Raw genomic sequence first — 23,288 nt, 5'->3', positions numbered from 1 at the left:
ACAGTACTTGTGTATTATTGCAAAGTCTTTCAAACCAAGAACAGATCTCTCTATAAATAAATGAAAAAATATCCATAACATGAAGAAGAATAACAAGTTTGGAACCTTTAATTTTCATTCTGATGCATACCCTGCATATTTTACCATAACATATTATAGTTAACACTCTCTAAGCCCCAAATATGTTGTTATTCTTAAACACCTGCTTGTTATGAATCATCTAAAATATTGCTGGCTCCAGAATGCTAACTTCTGAAATTCTCTTTGTGTTGCTCTAGCCCCTGCCAGTGGAGTGGGTAATGCATGGATTTACTATAGACTGACCAGATTTGATTCTAAAGAAAAACTCAAAATGTCATGCATATTGGCTAGGACAGAGTAAATACTGAATGATTCCCCGCATGTCTGACTATTTTGGAGATTACACCTTGTCAGAAAACATTATATTGTTGGGTTTTGTCTGTTATTAGTTTGACAGACTTTCAGTACTGAGCATATGCAATCATGTATATGTCATTTCTTGAACATCTCAGAACTTACTGTTGAATAGCAAATGTTTAGTTTACAAAGGAGGGTATGATTACTTCTGCTGCTATTCTGTTTTAAAATAACTGTTATGGAATAACATTTTCCATAAGACTGCAGCCAATACTCTTGCAAAATCAGCACAGGTCATTATGATGAGAAGAACAAGTGAAGGTGAACGTTTATAGATGATCTTTGTGAATTTCATCATCAAAAACTTGTTTTCAGGCCAATACATTTGTTATAAACTTCTTGGTGGACTTGAATGCTACAGGTGGATGTTGCACAGTAGTTAATGACATGTTAACCAGAACTTATGCACAGTTAACCTCCCAGATAATTTTACAATTGTCTAACAAAAATACATAATCGCAATCATAGCTACAACTACCTGTTAAAATCCAGTTATAGCAAATACTTCATAATTTGTCTTAATCTTGTGTTTTGGTATTCAAGATGTTCCCATATTGTTAGTTAACTTGGATAAAAGAAAATCCACTACATTACTTTTCCTACATAAGTGTCTGAATGTATCCTTCATTTTGCACTCATCCTGCAATCCTAAATTTGAACCTTTGTATGCTACTGTAAGTAGCCACTGAATAAGGAAATTCTCAGCTATTAATAAAGGATATATACATACAAAGTGGCTTTCTGTGTCAAGCTGAAATATTATTTATTAGGTAAGCACATCACTTTAGTAGCAGATCTTGACAGTTTTTTATTGATTAAGTAGACAAGCTGAAGGAAATACCAGGCTGTGCCAGTGGGCTCTATCCCTGCAACTCCTTCAGTATACAGTGACCAACAGACCAGGACAAGCCAACAGAAATGTTGATTAGTTGTCCAGGGCCAGCAATCCATCTTTATTATTCAAAAGTCCCTGTTTTTTTTCCCTTTAAATTTGCCTATGGTATGGAGAGTGAGAATATTCTCACAGCAATTAGCTAGGTCAAATGGTCTTAATTACCAGTTGCTGCAATATAAAAGGAATGAACTTGGAGGGCTAAAAGTATGTCACATGGAAGGTCATCTGAAGGAAAACTTGGAATTGGTGAAGTGAAAAAGCCCAGTTTAGGCTCACTTGCGGAACACATTCAGGGAGTGCCTGTTTTTTAGACCTGAAATTAAGGCCTGGAAGAGGACTTTAGACTTGGATTTCCCTTGTGTTACTACACAGCATATATCCTGGAGAGGCTGTGTGAACAGACCACTATGAGTAATTTGTGAAGATACTGTTTCTTTTCTTATGAAACTGCAAACTTTGAGGCAAGATGCATGGGGATGTTTCATGTTAATATCATGTACAAATGTGTTGTTTTCCTATTTCACTTTTTTTTTTTTTTTATAATGCATTCAGCTCTGTTGGATATATTGCTTGGGAGAAAAGATTGATAGAAATGCATACTGTGGTGTATTATAAGTACCATAAATGCTGTTAGTATTTGTTTCAGTTTTTCTTGACATTTTGTGGCTTCTGTCAAATTTGATTGAGTTAGTCTTTCTTATGACTGCTCTTCCTTTTCATGTTAGTTTATTTTTAAGGCCTTTAGAATTTTATTCTACTGGAGAATTTACTTCCTTCCAGTTATGGAGAGATTTGTTTTGGAGATCATTATGACCACCGTTTCATATAATTCTCTTTGAAAATTCAACAAAAAAGATTGTATCTATTCATTATCTAATGTTCAGATGTGCTTTTATTGTAATTGCCATATTACTGTTAATGTTTGACTGATGAGATTAGTGTATGTTTTTGTTAATTTTTATTGTTTCGTTATTAAATAGTCTAGTTCTTAATGATACTATATTTGCATGAATTTTAATGATACTATATTTGCATGAATTTGGTTGGTGATAGAGCTTTAGTGAGGCTACCCTGTTGCCCTTACATGCCATGTTGTTGGTACTGCCTTTGCAGTTGTCTACATTATTAATAAGATATTGAAGTTAAACTATCTTTTTTCCCATTATACCTCTTTTTATCTTTGTCTGAATGGAAGATATGCATATATATATATATATATATATATATATATATATATATATATATATATGTGTGTGTGTGTGTAATTTCATGTGTATATAAAGATCTGTAGATTAATGTTACCACAAGTAAAGTGTGAGCATTTTTTGTACGATAAGCCCTTGTAAGTGCAGTTGCTAGGCATTACATCACTCAAAAATCCATTAAAAAAGCATTTTTGCAAGGGGCAAGCCCCCCCATATTCTACATTATGTAGCTGAAAAAAATGGTATTTGTATACCAAGTCTGACATCTCCATATCTTAGGAAATGGAGAATTCTGCAGGATACTGCAAACTTGAACTTAAAATGTAAAGCCCAGTATCCACATATTAGCAGTCTTACATGAGTGTGTATCAGTTGTGTTTCTAATGCAAGGCGGGTAACCAGATTAATGTGTAGCATGTTACCAGCCATTTAACATCAGAAGTGTTTCAGTGCATTGTGGAATTCTACATTTGCCCTTCATATATCTTTAAATTTGCACAACAGAATAGTGTCATGGCTGCATCAGGTAAGTTAAATCTGTTCATTTACGTGGGTATAAAACACACAAACTGGCAAACAAGTAGTAAGGAATGGTCTCTCTCCTTTTTATGGGAGTCCTAGGGCCTTCCATTCACCTTCATGAGCTATTAAATCTATACCAAACAGAGTACACTTTGTCCTTCCGCAGAAACTGTCTTACATGCTTACAGGGGTAGGATAGATGTCTTATATGACAAAACATTTTCAGCAGATAAACCTATACCAAGATATTTCTTAACTAGTCATTTAGTAAAAGGATTATCCATACTTAGAATCTTTCAAGGAAAACTTCGAATCTTAGTGGTATAGAGAACATACAGTATTAAACGTTGATTTTCAGCATGGTATAAACGTTATAATCATTGCACAGTGTTTACAAATCTGTATCTGATTTAGCTCAGCATTTCAGTACTTGAATACAAAGTATTTACGATTTTCTGTTTTTGTCATTGTGATGGTGGTGGTTGTTAATATTATCTGAATTCGACAAGGATGCTCGGTAGTTTACACATAATGTTTGTGCCTGCCGGTGTCTGGCAGCTCTTGCTTTTACCTCCTCTGTCAGTGAGGAGTGCTGTAATCAGTGATACATACCTCATAATTATGTCACCTCCTTCTTTCTGTAGGCACATAGATTTCGAGCTTGAGCCAAGAGAAGTAACCAGCCATGAGGTTAAGGTGAGTACAATTCCAATGGGCATTATAGTCACCTGAAATTCAAGGCACTTGCTATATGCAGATTTAAACAGAAAGCTGACATTTCCATTATGTATTCATTTTTAAAGTTAACAACTCACTTTTTGTCTTGTACGCCAACAGCAGAGCATTGAAATATATTGTTTTAATAATACAAAGGCTGCAGACATGGAGTCCTGTATAATGAAATATTAGGTATACGTGATATCATTGGTGGTAAAAATATGTTTACCTGTAACTAACAACTAGTGCCACCTGCTTAGAGTCATTCCTGGAGATCGCTGTCAAGACATTATTTTAGTTATTCTGTAATCCTGTCTAACGGACTCAGTGGTATAGAAACTGATTACACGTTTGTGCAAATTTAGATTGTTCCATCTGCATGTTACTTGCAGGCTTCTCTGTCCATAGTTTAATTTACCAAGTTATATTATCAGTGCTAGGAACAATTCCTTTCATGAACCAGAAACATATGTTCTGTAGAAGAAAACTAAATGCATTTCCCATATTTTCCATATAATTTCCTATATCATCCTATAAAAATATATTGTGTGTGTATGTGTGATTCTGGTTAGAAATGCCTTATTCTGTAAGACAGCAAGCAGGGCCCCATTATGTTCAGTAAGAATATATACTTATTATATATTCTTATTACTCAGCTTTGATTTAAGAAATAGAATACAGCATGACAACAGTAATGGCAAGAGAAAGAAAGATATTCATTTATCCATGACATGCTCTACAGTTATTCCAATTTACATCAGCCCCAAGTTTAAAATGTCTAGCAAATGGGTTTCAAAAGTTGCAACAAGATGCAGTCCCAAGAAATGCTTTATAATAAAAGGAAAATATTGACCAAAAGTAAGAAGAGTAACTCCCAGAATGTTAGAGCCCTTGTCCCTGAAATAAACAAACACCTCAGGAGCTTGATAAAGTTCACCAAGCCATGTTTGAGGCTGAAATAGACACCCAAGACACCCAAGCCAAAGACAATCACAAGGCATTTTTTTTTAGTTATGTTCATAATCTCAAAAACTCAATGCACTGAGCTGATTGGGAAAAATATTACTACTCTGAGGCTAAAGATGTAGCAATCGTACTGGCTGATAAATTTAGCTCTAGCATGTCTGCTCTCCCCCCCTCCATCTGGCCCTCAAGATATACCTGAAATTGGCTCATCTCCAGCAATCACACAAGACCAAGTCCTAAAAGTGCTATCATAACCTAAAAATACTGCATTGATGGGTCCTGACAATATCCATAGATGCAGCTTAAATAGCATGAAGCAGTTCTGAAGCATGATTTAGCCACAACACTAACAACACTGTTCGATCCTGGCCATCATACATGTTTTGTAGTGAGTGGGGAACAGTTAGTCATTCCCCTGCATTTTGGAGGAACTTCCACAGATCCAGCCATTTACAGACCCATAAGTCTGACCAGTCTCTGATATAAATCCATGGAAAGACTTGTAATGGAACTAATCAGGACATAAGGAACCTCCGAACACTGGATCTGTCTCAGTTTGGATTTGTCAAGGGCAGGTTATGCTTACTCAACCTAATGAATTTTTTTGAAAAGGTCACCAAAGTAATGGATGAAAGCAAAATGGTACCAACTGTATACCTCAACCTAGCCAAAGCTTTTGACACAATTCTCCACTTGGGCATAGTATAAAAGTTAAATAAACCAGGAATAAACCTCTGTATGACTGCTGGAATGCCAGCTGTCTCACTAATAGGATACAAGAAATCAAAATAGGGGAAGTTACCTCCACAGTGTCCAGTCTCCAGTGGAGTCCCCCCGGGGTTCTGTGCTGGGACCTCTCCTGTTTGGTGGCTACTGTTTCTGAAGTAAAAGTCAATACCAAAGGGCTGTGGCTGACTTAAGTCTGCAAATGAGTGCAAGCTAGGAGCAGTCATTGAATCCCCAAATAACTTGGCCATCCTGCAAAAGGTTTGTCCTGGATGCACTGAGGAGTTCTGATGTATTTGAGTGTGTTCATCGGGATTTGCAGCAGACAGTTCCCACGATGAATGCTACAGACTTAACAACAATTTCAGAAAATGATTTGTCAGTTTGGGTATTCTTTTCATGTCATACTGTCATCTGGGTGAATGATGTCAAAAACTAAGAACAGCGAGCCTCCTTTCGTGAAGTTTGTGAAATCTAATGAATGTATTGAATTCTACACAAAAGCTTATGAGCCGAGAGCTTTAAGTTGCATCACAGGCTAACTCAACAGTAAGACACTGAAGAAATCCAACCATCTTGCTGCCCAGAGTATGGAACATTAACTGCATGCAACTTAAAGCATCTTCATCACAGTACTAGATGTGGCAAATCTCCAGATTGTTTTTTGCCTGGGTATATGATGGGTACAGCAGTTAGTTGCTGAGGCACATAAATTACAGTCATTTTCACCATGCCATCCAAACTTTATTCATGAACTGCTCTAATTATTTGAGAATGTTCAACGTATTTTTAATTGAGGCAGACTGATTAAGTATATTTGTTTTCCTACCTGGATCTGTGCACAGTAAGAGTACACCTGAGCATAACAGTATACTGCTTGCTTTATTATGTGCAGTGTCATGTTTCTAGTCATGGAACAAGGACATTGGCATGACACCTTTACATTTTTGTGCTCAATATTAATACTAGTAGTACAGAAAGTTTACAAAATTAATGTTCATCTTCTTGGTGCTAGAATGCTATAACAGGGATAAAGAATCTTAACAGCTTATTTGCTCGAAGAAAGCATTCATAAATCCCACTCATGAACAGACATTTAGTTTAGCATCCCAACAAGCAATTGCCATCCTGCAAGTCAAATTTTAATTCCACCTCCACACAGAGCAAGAGTAACAAATTATATGAAATGCAGTGGAAAAATAGTATAATCTAAAAGTAAAATAATAACCAGTAGTTCATGGTTTCAATCCAGTGCATTAACTACCAGGCTTCATACTCTCAGCACTAATTTTATTAATTTTCTTAAGACTCTTCCAAGTTCCATAAGTAAAACCATATGTTATCTGCTTTGACATCCAGAATTATTACCTACCCATGTTTATGTGAAGCCAAAGGTACTTGTATAACAATATTTTAAGTAACCTTATCTAAATGCTTAAAGCATATACATTCTTGCTTTAATTGATATAAAATCTTATTTGTTGGATGCTTTTTAACACTTGATCATATATAACTACAGTGTCCAGCCTTTGGTGTTATCCTAGTTGACTTTTATTTATCATATTTTGGTGGGATCATATTGTTGAATAATAGCTGTGGATTTTTGGGGTTATTGGTTGACACTAGGTATTTCACCCCTACACCATGATATCACCATCTCAACCCTCACACACTCAACTCCTACTGCATATCATTTGTATGACTTCCCTTACTCTGCTAACCACCATTACCAGTTACCAAACACCACTTACCTACACACTATTCATTCCTTACAAAGGAACATCCCCCAATACTACAAATCCCATACCACATTTACAACTAACCCCATACAACTATCACACCACCATAATCCACCACCTCAGACACAAGCTATGCCCATCAAATAGCCAATCCCACAACACTCTTAATTACACAAAACTCATCGACAAACTAGTCGAACGTTATGTATACCTGAAAACAGCACTAGTATGCTGTGGTGACATACACCCCAACCCAGGCCCACTCAGTCCAGATAATCCAATCCCAGACCTAAATGCAACCCTTCTCCAAAGGCCCACAAACTCACTCCTCATCATAGATCTGAATATTAGAAGCATCTTAAATAAGGTCCATGACCTCCATGCCTTAATCTCCTTTTACCATCCAGATATTGTCATTCTGATAGAGACCTGGCTTAAGCCCTAATTCAAGATAATGAAATCACAGCACCAGGCTACAATATAATCAGAAATGACAGTGTAGGAAAAAATGGGTGGAGGAGTAGCAATACTATATAAAACTCACATTATCTTAGAAAAACTAGACATAATAACCCAATACTTAGATAACACTGAACTCATCCTCACTAAACTGAAACTTAACCCACATAAACACATCAACATTAAAGGATGCTACATCCCCCCAGGGAACAATATTACCATCACAGAAAAACTACTAGAATAGATAACCAACAACCTTCCCCAAGAAAACGTCCTATTAGACGACCTTAATATTGACTGGATAACTGCTCCAGTCTAAACCCTATCTCCCATATCAACCTACAAGGACTAACCCAACTAATAGCTTCCCCCACCAGAACAGACAAAAGAACCAATCATCAGTCTATACCAGACTGGATACTAGTATCTCATCCTTCCCATATATCTCACGCTGGCTGCCTGCCAGACGCCCTCAGCGACCACCTACCTCCATTTCTAATAAGAAGCAAAACTCCCCAACTGAACCAAGAAACTGTCAGGGAATGTAGGAATAGAAAAAACTTCAACCAACTCAACTTCAGTAATGACCTAAAACTATGTAACTGGACCCCCCCCTAAAAATTTTGGACCCTGATGAAACAGTACTATACTTCAATACTACCTTCATTAACAGACTTAGCCACCATGCCCCTCCTAGAACTACAAGAATCAGAACTAAACATGCAACTTGGCTAACTTTAAATACTAAAACACTCCAAGATAGGAACAAAGTACGGACAAACTTTCATAAAAGCAAATCCCAAATAGACAAACAAACATACCGTCAGTTATGTAACAAAGTCAAACAACTTATTAAAATAGACAGAATCTCCTACTATCAAAATATGCAGAATAAATATATTAACAACCCAAAAAAGTTCTGGGCTGCTGTCAATACTGTACTACAACCAGGGAAAACAACCACCCCCACCCCCAAAATAGTGAACAACCATGACAACATCCCCACTCAGCTCAACCAATTCTTCATAGAAACTATCCAAAACCTAGCCAACAACCAAGTAAGCCCCAACAACCCATCCCCAACTAAAACACCCTTTTCACCCAAAACAAATCTCAGTTACCCCATCTTCCCCTTCAACCCAGTGCCAACCAAAATCGTACAAAAATGACTCCTAAAACTTAGGCCAGCCTCTACAGCTGCCGATAATCCACCTTCCGAATATCTGCAACTAGCAGCTGAAGCAATAGCCTACCCTGTCTCCATATTAATAAACAGATCTATCTCAGAGTGCAAAGTACCCCATCTTTGGAAAATATCACATATTACACCACTGCACAAAGGGGATACCTCTGTAGAACTTGGTAACTATCGACCCATAGCTATACTATCCCCCCTATCAAAACTTCTAGAGAATGTTGTCCACATGCAATTGCTGAAGTACCTCTTAGTAAACAAATTACTATCCACTCAGCAACATGGTTTTAGACCCTTCCATAGCACCACCACTGCACTTACATCATTCATCAATACCGTCACCACAGATACAATGGACTGCTAGTATCTGCAACTCTTTTAGACTTATCTAATGCCTTTGACATGGTCAACCATGAAAAACTGCTTCATACACTAACCACCCTAAATCTCAGCTTCACTACTATTTCTTGGTTTAAGCTCTACCTAGATGGTAGGCAAGCTGTAAAATGACAAAATCAGCTCTCTCCCTTACTGCCTGTCTCCCAAGGGGTACCCCAAGTCTCCATCCTGAGTCCTTTACTCTTCACCCTATTTACTAATAAACTACCATCCACCGTACCCAAAGCCTCAATAGTCCAATATGCAGATGATACCACTATTATCTGTGCAGCCAACTCCCTTGACCACCTCCTCTCCCTAACACAAGAATGCTTTTCCCTGGCAGAAACATGGATCACTAACCAAGTCCTCATTCTAAACCCAACCAAAACTAAATTACTCCTCTTCAGCCCTCACAGATCTCCACCCTCCTCATCTAACTTTTCAAAACTCCTCTCATAACAACACCACCATCACACACAACAGTCACGCCAAACTGCTAGGCCTCAAAATTGACAATAGCCTTAAATTTGACATTCATATCTCCCAGACCATAGAGTCCAAAGAAAAACGGGCCTACTCTATCTCAAAAAACAGTTTCTCACCAGTCACTCTAAGGTTACCACAGCCAGGACACACCTCCTATCGACCCTACTTTACACCTCCCCCATGTTTACCAATCTTTGAAAAAGTGGGCTCAACAAACTAGATAGCTGCTACAATAAAATAGCCAGATTCGCCACAGGATCACCTTCTAGAACCCACCATTGTGAAAGCCTAAAAATACTCACCTGGCTAGAACTCCCCCTGACCCTTCAAGTCAACCAACTAGCACTTGCTCACAAAGTACTACATCATCCAGGCAACACACCAGCCCTGCAGCAACTACTCTAGCCTTACACCACTACCAGATCCCTGAGATCAAGTACCCAACACCTCCTTAAGGTAACAAACTTCAAAAATGAGGCAGGTAGATCTGTTTATAGCCACTTCATTTCTAAAATATGGAACTCCCTTCCAGCCCACATAATAAATAACTCCACCACCCAATTCAAAAAACTACTCAAAACACACTTCCTGAATCACAGATTATGTACCTGCACTAGCCCTGGATAGTAACTCGTATGTCTCTGTTTCTGGCAACTACAGTAACAGCTTATCTACTGCTTTTGTAATGTCTGTATGGGGTAATAGTATCACTGAACACTGTAAAGAAACCTAAAGGACATAGCATGTCTCTCATGTGTAGAAATGAGTTATGAAGTTATCTACTCTATCTTCCTGCTATACTTGCTGTTAAACACCTCTAGAACATGTATATATTAATGTAGCCTGTGAATGTTGGCAAATACATTCTTTGGTTAACTCACTATCTTATATGAGCCATTGGTTAACTCACTATCTTATATGAGCCATTTGAGCAACCTATCTGTCCCTGGAGGAGTGGTTCCAGCCCAGAAGTCAGTAGTTTATTGGCCATATTAGGCTAATTTCTATCTCTTTCATTTCCCTACTATAAAAACCGTGTTTGCACGGTTTTGTGCACCGGGTAGTGCTGGTTAGCTATGGTTAAATTATTCCTGGCTCCACTAAGTCTCCTCTTCAGTTTTTCCCTTGAAGCTAGTCTAACTCTCAACCTAAGCACTCAAAAAGCATCTTGCAGCCCAGCACTTGCTCATACCTAATAGCAAACACTAATATACCCTGACACTGATTGCCCAGCAGGGCAAGGCTCTTTATTCACCCCTCACCAACCAAGCAACTAAGCAGCTCACCCTACTATTCAGTCATGACCAAAGGGCAACTTCAGGTGCACTCTCCAGTCCAGCTGGTGAATCTGGGTATCCTGAGGCAATGTTCCAACAGCCTCATGTACACAGACAGCCCTCTCCTCCTACCATAAAACACTAACATATGCAAGAGATGCAATTATACAGCCAAACTGGAAGCTAAGCTGTCTCCACCCAAGACTGGAACAGACAGTCAAGAGGAGAAGGTTAACACTTGCACCACAACTCCAGCCACACACAGACCTACTAAAACAGCACTGGCAAAAAATACACATAAATATACAAAATCATACTCGGAGGCTCTAAATAAAAACCTGCAAAAGTATCAGAGACCTCCAAAGCAGACACCCAAAAAACCTGCACTTCCCGTCACAAACCAGACAACACATAAAACACAAAATCAGTGTGCCACACAATCACAGCCCTTAAAGCAAAATAACATACCTAACACACTAGTAATAGGTAACTCTATAGTCAGGCACACTGACTTCCCACTCACTAGGCTGGACAAGCAGAAGGTTACTGTTAGCTGCCTGTTGGGAGCCAGAATCCTCCGCATAACACAAGCACTCGGGTCACTCCAGAACAAGTACAAATATGACTCTGTCATTGTTCATGTTGGTGTGAATGACCTGAGCCGTACCTCCCTGGACTACATGAAAAGAGACATGGAAGAGCTCTCTGATGCCCAGGCTGGTATGACCCTGACCCTGAGTAGCATCCTACCCTCACCAAGAATGATACCACAGTATAAAGAAAACATGATCAATTTCAACAATTGGCTAAGCTTCTGGTGTCATTCAAAGGGGATCCAGTGTCTGTCAGACTGGGACAATATGCCCGACAAGCCGCATTGCTTTGCAAGAGATGGCTTGCACCTGTCACCCCTAGGCTTTCCAATACAGGCCAACGCTCTTGCTGCCCCCATAGTGCCTTTTTTAGGCAAGGCACAAAAGTCAAACCCACCTCCGTAAACAGCACAATTAACAAAAAACTGAGAGTTATGCTACTCAACGCCAGGAGTTTAAATCTCAAAATGCACGGGCTCGAAGCACTCCTCAGTATGGAGAGCGTCAACATCTGTGCAGTAACTGAAACCTGGTTCAAGGCTCCAGAGAGCACCCCAGCACTACTGGGCTACAACTCATACCACACGTTTTGGCCACAAGGACCAAAACACAAAAGGAGGGAGTGTATCCATATTCATCAAGGATACCTACACCTCCAGGTTAGTGGCGCAGCATGATACCTCTGAGATCATCCATGTGCAACTAACTTCAGGCAAATCTGCAATGCAAATTGTGGACTGCTACAGATCACCCTCCATGACCCAGGACCACCACTCCACCTTTCTGGAGACAATGGAAAACATGAAGGTCCTACCAAACACCCTGATATTGGGCGATTTCAATTACCCTACCATTCACTGGGAAAATTCCCAGGGCCAGCGCGTCCTGGAATTCATCAACTCAAATGCCCTGGATCAGCTGGTAAACTCCCCTACCAGAGGTGAAAACCTATTGGACCTAGTTATCACCAACATGGGTGACAGGTGTTCCACACCAGAGGTCAACCCGTCACTGGTTAGATCAGACCGTAAACTAATCACTCTGGATGTCCACACCTCAACACCACCCTCAACTAAGGAAACCACAGTAAAAAACTTTTCTAAAGCAAACATCACCTTACTTAAGACAGAGGGGGTAAGTTTCACAGCCACCACACTAAAGGATAACGCTGCCCAAGATGCAGAAACCTTTACAAATGCACTCTATGAGCACCTATAAGGATTCATGAATCATGCCATCCCTAGCAAAACAAAGACTCACTCCTCTAAGAGAAGGGAAACCAGTTTGGTAGACCCTTGCAATAAACAGGCTATACAATAGGAGGAGGAAACTAGTTCAGAAAAAAAGCAAATCCCAAGAAGGAAAGACTTCCCTGATCAGTATCAGTAAGAAACCGAGGTCCCTCATGAAATCATCCAAGGCTAATTTCGAAAGAAAAATAGCCAAGGATTGAAAATATAACCACAAAGCCTTCTTTAGCTATGTTAAGAATCTAAGTGACAACTCACAGATATGCACTGAACTAGTGCAAAATAGCACAAAATATACTGAATCTACTGATATTGCCAACATCCCGGCAGATTCAGTGCAAACTTCACCCCCCTCTCACCTCCAAAATGGCCCACAACAATTCCGGAAAAGTGTAGTATCCCAAAAATCCCAGACGCACAGGTGAAAACAACCCTTTCAAAAGCCAAAAACACAGCATCAATGGGACCAGATGGTGTCCCAGGCTGCATCTTTTAGGAACTACAGAACTAACTAACCCACCACCTAAACAAACTGTTCAGCCTCAGCCTCTCCACAGGCTACGTGCCCATAGAATGGTGCACAGCAATGGTTATTCCTCTCCACAAAGGAGGGAACTAACTAACCCACCACCTAAACAAACTGTTCAGCCTCAGCCTCTCCACAGGCTACGTGCCCATAGAATGGTGCACAGCAATGGTTATTCCTCTCCACAAAGGAGGGGCCACAACTGACCCTGGTAACTATTGCCCCATAAGCCTGACTAGCCTGGTCTGCAAGGCTATGGAGCGCATCATCATGGAACTCATTAACAAAGACATTGGGAACCTCCAAACACTTGACCAGACCCAGTTCGGCTTTAAGGGCAGATCATGCCTACTAAACCTGGTTGACTTCTTTGAGACAGTCACCAAGGCCATAGATGAGAAAAAGGTGGTTCACACAGCCTACCTTGACCTCACCAAGGCTTTCGACACCATTCCCCACTCGGGTATTACAGAAAAACTCACCATCCTGAACATAAACCCCTACGTCACAAGATGGGTTGCCAACTGACTTACAGACAGAACTCACACTGTAAGAATAGCGGGCTCCAGATACGACTCTGAACCAGTCACAAGTGGTGTCCCGCAAGGCTCAGTCCTGGGACCCCTACTGTTTTGCATATACTTCTCAGAAGTACAGGCAAACACAAGAGGACTATGGCTAACCAAGTTCGTCAATGACTGCACACTGGGAGCCATAACTGACTCTCTGGCTGACACGGACATCCTCCAAAAGGGCCTTACTGAGACGGACACCTGGTGTCAAAGTCATGGCCTCAAGCTAAATGCCAAAAAATGCATAGTCATCCCATTTGGGAAAAACAAAACACCCATAAATTACCACATAGGTGGCAGCCCCCTTAATACAGAAGAGATCTGGGGACCCAGGTAGATAGTAATCTGCCAAAGTAGTTAGGAAATCCTATGTGGCCCATCTAATTACTAAAGGGTTTGCATCTAGAAATAAAGCAGTTATAGTGCCCCTCTACTCATCACTCATTAGACCCATCATAGAGTACAATGCCCCATTTGGGATGTACCTCACAAGACACTTCCAACAGCTGGAAAGACCACAAAAGTACCTCACCAAGAGGATTATTGGTATCAAACATATGTCCTATGCAGCCTGACTGAAAAAACTCTGGCTGTACTCAGTGGCATATCGCTTACTCAGAGGTGATCTCTGCCTGACTTACAAAGTCATGTCCAACTCAGAATTGATGGACATGCTCCACCTAATGAAATCCAGGTCACTGCAAGCCACACGCTCTAGTGAGCTAAACCTCGCCACAACAATAAATAGAACATGCTGGAGGGATAGATTCCTGTCACAGACTTCCCATGCTTTGGAACAAAATTCCAAATTACATCAGGCAGAGCCGCTCACTAACACTCTTCAAGAGAAACCTTGACAAGTGGATGGGTAACAGAAAATACACCCCTGGGATCACTTCATTGGCTCTGCTTGACAGAGGATAAGTTAATTAATCAATGGGGTGGCGAAAGCCGACACACTCTGGCTAGGTTTATAAATGCCCTCGGGCAGATAGCCTAGTACCTACCTATGAACCTTTATGTACTATACTTCTATAAGAAGTATAAAGATTGTGTACTTTATATATTTTTTAATAAACCTTTTGGTTAACGTGTCTTTCTCTTGTTAATGATTTTACTGCTCTGGAGCTTTTCTCCCCGGGCCTCCACTGAAAATGGACATATATCCAGTTGGAGTCTCCTGGTTAACAAATGTAAAATAAATAAATAACTGGTGTCAAAATCATGGACTGACACTAAATGCCAAAAAATGTATTATTGTATCCTTTGGGAAGTAATTTACCCCAGAGAACTTCCATGTTGACAATACACCCCAAAGAGTTGACACAGTTGTTCAGGATTTGGAAACTTGTGGACAACTGGCCTAACTTTTATCTAATGTGTCCATTGTTGTAAGAAAGTCCTTCTATATTGTACAATATAAACAAAGGGATTGTGTCTAGATCTAGGGATGTCAGCATCCAACTTTACTCAGCCCGCATTAGGCCAGTCATTGACTACAATGCCCCCTTTGGCATGTATCTGTCCAGACACATGCAACTACTGGAACACCCACAGGGATACCTTACTAAAAGGGTACAAGGCCTAAACATTTCCTAAATGGACACACTCTTATCCCAATCACTACACTCAATATCCTACAAACTACTCAGAGGTGACGTGTGTTTGGCATACAAGTCATCATCTGACCCAGTACTTCTGGGTTTACTGCACATCAGCAAGTCAAATGGCATCAGAAATACTAAGTCTAAGGATCTAAACCTCTTCTGCAACATTATCAGAATGGCTTGGAGGGACAGGTATATTGCTCCTCTGGAATGGATTCCCATTCCACATAAAACAAAGTTAATTGCTTAACATATTGAAGTGCAACTTGGATCTATGGATGGGAAACAGAAAATGTAACACAGGACTGCCCCCTGTACTACTAATAATAGACAGAGACTACTAAATGCATTGTCCCATTCACTGGTCTCCTCAAATTATCTATGGTATGATCCCATTTATACCCATTGGGGAATATATAATTACTGAGCAATGGATGGGTAAGGCCAATCTCTAATGAAATGGAATAGGTTAATTTGTGCACAAATAGGGAAATTGTCTAGGCTTAAAATGGCTCACAAGGGCAATTAGCCTAGTACTTACCTATGAACCTAGTATTAGCTGAGGTAGCAATTCTGATTTTTTCCACCTGTAAAGAAAGAAGAATGTCTTTGCCTCAGTCCATATAGCTGAGTATTTAAACAGTGCAAAAGTATAAGAGATAAAAAGAAGCTTACCCTGCATGAAACATGTATATAATATAGATGGATTCAAGTTTAAAAATTCAGTTTATATCCAGAAATGTCCTTGCAGATAGTAAATTTAATGTATTGTTCTTTTTCATATACCATTATATGAGCTATTTAGTTACATAGCTAAGTAGCCTGTTAAAATGGTCATCTGTATGATATGTGATCTGTGATATCAGTAGTGCAGTTTGCAGTATTTATTGAATGACATGAACAGCTGAGCTAAGATAGTGCCTTCAACACGTGGAGCTCTAGAATGTCTATTGCCAGGATGCATTTTTTTTTTGCTACATATTATTGTATCCATGGAGATGAATTGCAGTCAGCTTGGTTGTGCTCTTAATTAAGGTACGATAAACATGCACCAGTGAACACATATAATAGTAAGGCTACCTCTGCATATAGCATCCTAAAGATGAGTAATACCCCAACATTTCAGAGCTTACATTGTGGAAAATATTCATGTAATTTTAGATGTCTGTGCTTCAGAAGTAGTTGTCTCTTTTAATTTTATTTAATTTGTGTATTACTGCATCTGTCTACCTCAACAACATTATTTTACTGCTATTAGGAAATGTATTTAAATTTATGTTTCTACAGTATTCAGCTAATACTACTTTGTACTGTGCTTGTACAGAGCATATAATGTATAAACTACCTAACAAAGTCATTGCAGATTAATAGGATGAGTTGCCACAGGAGAAAAGATAACCATAAATGAAGAGAGAACTTTTTATGTGTCCCTGATTAGATTTTGAAAGTTAATGAAAATGTCACCCCTATTTTTCTCACTTGAGTTGCTTTTGCACCATAATTCCTGCAAAAACATAAGCAATAATGCATGGAGTTTGAACTTCTACATGCGTCTTTTTACAGACATGACAGTAAGGTGATAGGTCATATATTGTTCATGTAACCATTGTAGTTGGATAAGGCATAAACTTTTTTCTAATAGTTTGAATTCCTATGTTGAGTATCCCATGTTGAATGTTTTAGAGTTTTAAATGCTGTTTGTTTTTTCGGCTTTTCCCGGTTAGGGGTCGCCACAACGGAACTCCGGTCTGCTAATTATTAGCAGTCGATTTTTATGGTGCTGAGTTGCCAGCCCGACGCCCAGCCTTCAGCAAAGGCACACCCATTCACGCATGACTTTCGGAGGCCACTCAATCGCGGGGAGGACATGCAGACTCCACACAGAAGGCACTCTAGTCGAGAATCGAACAGAAGAACCTCTTGCTGTGAGGCAACACCGCTACTGCTGTACCACCGCGGATCTCTTTAGAGAGTTTTGAATAATGGCAGTAAATCTGCAGACTGGCCATGAATATTACCATTGCACAAAACAGCTGCAGAAACATTTAGACAGTATACTTTGGGTAAGTACTGAAGCCAATACAAGGTTTAACACTTTAGATGATGCATAGCATTGTCAGATTGAGAAGCTTAATGCCAAGACGAGGGGCAAGAGGGTCTCTGGAATGACAGGGTCAGATCTGGCAAGTATTAGAAAAGACAGATCTTTTGAGCTGAGGGAACAGTTTACTACCAGTCTGCTAATACAGATAAGATAAGCAGGATATAAAACGTTGGTAACCGAGGACTCCATTAGTCGGACCACATACTTGTGTAAAAGTGACACCAATAACTGTGAGACTGTGTATTTCCAAGGGCACATTTTGTAACTTCATAAGGATTCCTTTATAATGCAGTAAAACAGTACACATTCTCCTCAAAAGGTTTAACTGTGTATCCATGCAGAAGAGTTGTACATATTGTATGGATAGACTTAAAAATATTTGAGATGATATCCAGAATTAAACTTGAGATGGTTATACCTTCCATACTGTCTGCATCTGCTTCTAGTCCTAAGTTAAACAGAATGGTGTACTTCATAAAACCACTACTAAATGTTAGTCTACGTTATGCAATTTTGGACATCTAGGAATATTTCTCTGGAAATTTTCATCAGCTCTGGAATCATAAGGTATTTCAGAAGAAACTGTGAAAAAAATTATTTGTAAAAAACATACGTAAATGCATACATACAAATATTTCAGGTATGGGTAATAATGCCATTCTGGCCTGCTAAAATACCAAAACAGCTGTTGTCGTAATAAGTGTCCAGGTTGTTCTTAAAAATTTCTAAACTAGTACTTGCTTTAATATAATTTGATAGTCTGTTCCATGCATCAGCTACTGTCCCAGAGAACCAATTAGTACACTTTTCATTCCTATAGCATATTCTGTGTGGGCTGTTTGACGATTCTCTAGTACTTTTTGATAACCTCCAATATTTCCAGAGGTTGTCATCTCTAAATGCCCTATATACCTGAAAAGGTCTCCTCTTAAATATCTGTATGAGACACTGTACAAGTTCAAATATGTTATTCTTTTATAATAAATTAAATTTTCATATCCATGGATGCCCTTGGTTTATTTCCGCTGTACTCTTTCCAGTTTACACTTGCTTATTTTCTTATAGTTTCCATCTTGTTATTCCATATTCAAGTTTAGCTTTAATATAACTGGCAAACAATGATTTCATCGTTTCTGATTTGCTAAACTTTATATATTGTTTTATAAAACCTATAGTTCTGTAACTGTCATTAACCAATTGGTTCATATGATTAGAGAAACTCCAAGCTGGATCTACCCATATACTGAGGACCTTAAATGAATCTACAGTTTCAGTCACTGTGTGCTGTATTAACTATTCATCTTTCAGTTTAGGTCTCCTAATTCTCATATGTATTTATCAGCATATTATTCTCCTGTGCTGAAATTGTCAATTTATTCAAGTTCTTTTGCAGACATGCTGCATCTGTAACACATGTATTATTTAAAAACTGAAAGTTCCATACTGAGTCAGAGTCCTTGTGGATGAGATCATTTGTACCAACATGAATAAAAAGAGATCCATACTTCCTTATATTAAGATATTCTAAGGCCTGCCTCACAACCTCTTTTTGTGCTCCTGACAAGCATAACAATATTCGATGTTCATTATCTTCTGTGCAAATGTATCAGTTCCTCTAAAAATTGAATCAGTTTCAAGAATATAATTTCTGACCAGATCTGAAGAATACTCAACTTCTAATTCTGCTCTATTGGGTGTTACAAAGGAATAATCATCACCATTGGTTTTATTAATACCACTGTTTTCATTGCTTATTATATTTGCATACAATTCTCATCCAGCCGGCTTTGAACATCCACAGCTGATCTATGTTGTCAACTTCTATCTTTCCTTTTTTTTTTTTTTCTTGCAGTAATATTCTTCAGTCCTTCCAAGTTCAGTTTTGATTCTTCCTTTTAACCTGCCCTTTGCGTTTTTTTCTACCTTATCTTTTGGAAAAATTATGCCTTTTTCTATAGACTGAAGGTATTCTGACAGAACAATGTTCTCATTCCCTGTAATATGTGTGCCACATAACAAAGCAGTATCATTTTTAGCACATACTGCCTTTGCTTTATAAACAGTAATCAGTTTTATTTTCATCCTTTATTTGTTATGAACTTCCTCCTTTCTTTTTTTTTTATTTTCTTCTGTGTGCTTTGAATCCTCAGATTGCTGAATACTTGTAGCCAGAATTCCAAAGTTGTTCTCTGTATTATCTTGTTTATTATCTTGTTTAGAGGTTGAGTGATCTTTGCTGACAGTAATGTATTCTATTTGCACTTTGCCTGGTGTTATTTATCTAATCAGTCTAGTCGTTAATATAAATAACAGTTCTCCAAGCTCTGCCAATTGCACAAGTTCAACTGTCTTCAATAAGTCTAAATTTACTACTAATAATCATAGGAGGTTACTAGGCTAATGGCCCTGGGGCCCTTACAACCCTTAGCAAAGAGTTTATCCCCAAAAAGAAACCTCAGTCAGCACCTGTTCCCCTCTCAATGAAGGACATAGGTGGAACCCCTGGGACAAATTTGTGGTTTCCCATCCACTATTCAAGGTTGTGCTTGAAGAGGGTCAGTGAGGTACTCTGTTTGACATGTATAGAAAGTCTATTCAGAAACGAGGCAGCCTCTGTCTCTCCAGCAGGTTTTGTTGATGTCGCATATTAGATTCAGGCCTTTTGAGCGGGTAATGTGTGAGGTTAGACTTACGGATATGGAGCATCTCTAGTAGGGCAGGGTCCAAGATTACCTTGTAGGTGAGACACAGATCACCCCTGAGCAATCTGTACAATATTGAATAGAGTAATAGTGATTTGAGCCTGTCTGTATTGAACAGGTGTTGGAGGCCATGGATTCTCTTTGTGAGGTATTTTAGTAGTCTTTCCAGTTGGTGCAGATGTTTGGAAAGGTACATACCAAACAGGGCATTATACTCAATTAGTGGTCTAATGAGGGAGGACTATAGAGAGGTAATCTCCTTTTTTTCTGGCTACAATCCCTTTACTTGTGAGATTAACCAAGTAAAAGGCTTTTCTGACCACTGCCGCTACATGATGATCAAATGTGAGGTTGTTATCAACCTGTGTACCCAGGTATCTAACTGCAGGTTGTGTGCTTAGGAGGTTGCTGTTGATGTGATAATCGGTAGGGGCCGTGTTTTTGCCGAATGGTATGATACATTTTTTGCATTTAGCTTGAGGCCATGACTTTGGCATCAGTCATTAGTTGCTGTGAGACCCTCATGCAGTATGTTAACATCATTTGGGGAGTCAATGACAGCACCCAACGTAGTCATCCTCAAACTTGGTCAGCCACAGGCCTTATGTCTATGCCTTGATCTCTGAGAAGTAGATGCCAAACAGTAGGGGTCCCAGGACAGTTCCCTTGGTAACTCCTCTAGTGACAGGTCTGCTATCAGAGGTGGCAGTACCTATTTTGACTTTGAGGGCCCTGTCAGTGAGCCAGTTGGCCACCCATCTGATGAGATAGGGATTTACACCAAGTTGTGTTAGCTTTTCAATGATGCCCAAGTGGGGGATTATGTCAGAGGCCTTGGCCAGGTAAGCTGTATGTACTGACTTTCCCTCACTCAGGGCTTTGCTGACAGTCTCAAAGAAGTCAACCAGGTTCAACAGAGAAGATCTGTCCTTGACAAATCTGAAATGGGTGTGGTCAAGTGCTTGGAGATTGCCTGTGTCCTTGTTTATGAGATCCATAATACGCTCCATGGCTTTACAGATCAGACTTGTCAAGCAAATGGGGCGATAGTTTTCAGTGTCAATAGTGGCACCACCTTTGTGCAAGGGGATGACAGTGGCAGTTCTCCACTCTGCTGAAATGAAGCATGTACTTAGGCTGTGGTTGAACAGGAATGTCCACCAGACTGGTTTGTGTTTCCTTGAGGAGCAGGGTTTAGTTCTACTAGGTATGGCTGAGTCCATGCAGTTGTACAGGTGCTTGTATATTGCATTTGCATCCTCTGGGGGGGGGGTGAAGCTACAGCTACCTTCCCTTAGGAGATTGTAGTCAACTTTTGAGAAAATGTTTAGCTTGATTTCATGGTGGTAGGCTGTGGAATAGAAACTTCAAATGAGACAGTCCGATGATTTGACCTCATCAGGGAAGAACATACTATTGGAGTGGTGCAGTGGTCACCCATGTTGGTGAGAACCAAATCCAGAATATTATCTCCCCTTGTGTGGGCTGAGACAAGCTGGTCTAGTGCATTAGAACTGATGAAATCAAGGAATTATTGAGTGAGTGTATTAGTGCAGGAATAGTTCACCCAGACTATGGTGGGGTAGTTGAAGTTAACAAGGATCAGGGTGTTAGGGAGTATCTTAATGGTGTCAAGTAGATCCAGGTAAGAGGAATGAGTATACTGAGTCATGGAGGGGGGTCTATAGCTGGCTATAACTTGGAAGGGTGTCTTGCCAACTGTCAGTTGCACCTGGAGTAGTTCCAGTGCATCATGCTGGCAAACCAGTCTGGAGGTATGTATGTCCTTAATGAAGATAGACTCCACTACCCTTAGTCTTGCCGATCTCATTTTGGGGTCAGAATGTGTAGAATGAGGTATGGCCTGGTAAGGCAGGGGTGCTCTTCGCATCCCTGAACTTTCTGTGACTGCACAGACATTGGCATCTTCCAGTGCATTTTAAGGTTAAAGCTCGTAGCATTACACAGCATGACCTTCAGTTTGCTTTTTGACAGATCTTTTATGTTGGAAAATTTGTCTTTGGGACATTGCCTAAAGACACAATGGGGGAGGCGAGAGCCTTAGCCAGGATCCAGAAACCCAGTGGTGACAGGTGGAGGCCATCTCTGGCAAAGCATCGAGGTCTGTTGACCATGTCATCCCAGGCAGACCGATACTGGTTCCCCTTGAAATTACACCAGAAACTAAACAGATTGTTGACATCAATTATTTTTTGTTGGTATTGTGGTATCATTCTTGGTGAAGGTAGGATGCTGCTTAGGGCTAGGGTCATACCTGCCTAGGACACAAACTCTGACAGATCAATCCTGTCTCTCTTCATATAGTCCAGAGAGGCACGTCTTAAGTCATTCACACCAACATGGACAATGACAGAGTTGTAGTTGTTGTGGGGAGACTTAAGTGGGTGCGTGATGTGGTGGATTCTGGCACCAGACAGGCAACTTACCTGTTGAGCCTGGTAAGGGGGACATCGGTGTGTCTCAACTGAGTCACCAGTGACTAGTATGTTAGGTTTATTGTTGTGTCTTGTGGGCTGTGATGGTTTATTGTTTTGCCTTATGGGCTGTGTTTTAGAGACACTGGTGTGTTGTCTGCTGTGTGTGATGTGTTTGGTGTTGTGTGTGGAGTGTTTGTTACTGTGTTTTTTGCGGTCTCTGCTGTTTAGGTACATTTTTATTGAGGACCTTTGCATAGGTGTGTGTGTGTGTGTGTTGTGCTTGGCTGTGTGATGTGAGTGGTGTGGTGTTTGTGTTGGCAATCTCCTCTTTGTCAGGAGTACTGACTATTGCGCGAGAGAGCATTGACTCCAGGTCACTGATGTACGTGCATTTCTTGCAAGTAGAAGAATTATGTGCTAGGAAAAGAGGGCTGTCAGTAAACATAAAGCAGTTACTACACTGTCTCAGTATGCCCATGTTGATCAAGCT

The 23,288-nt window shown here is 39.8% G+C and overlaps 1 protein-coding gene across 3 annotated transcripts in view; it reads left to right on the top strand.

Moving 5' to 3' along the window:
* The window catches only part of CCDC33 (coiled-coil domain containing 33), a 1,222,712-nt gene that overhangs the window by 852,562 nt on the left and 346,862 nt on the right, over positions 1 to 23,288 (top strand). For all 3 annotated transcript variants that reach the window (XM_044077752.1, XM_044077755.1, XM_044077753.1), the window contains exon 9: positions 3,705 to 3,756. In XM_044077752.1, coding sequence (XP_043933687.1) covers positions 3,705 to 3,756 — 52 coding nt within the window. The remainder of the gene's footprint in view (positions 1 to 3,704; positions 3,757 to 23,288) is intronic.

This window comes from Protopterus annectens, chromosome 7.part0 (genome assembly GCF_019279795.1).
Source record: "Protopterus annectens isolate FY-2018-M chromosome 7.part0, PAN1.0, whole genome shotgun sequence".
NCBI lineage: Eukaryota > Metazoa > Chordata > Ceratodontiformes > Protopteridae > Protopterus > Protopterus annectens.
Note: the sequence above shows the minus strand (reverse complement) of the source record. Positions and strands in the feature narration are given on the sequence as shown.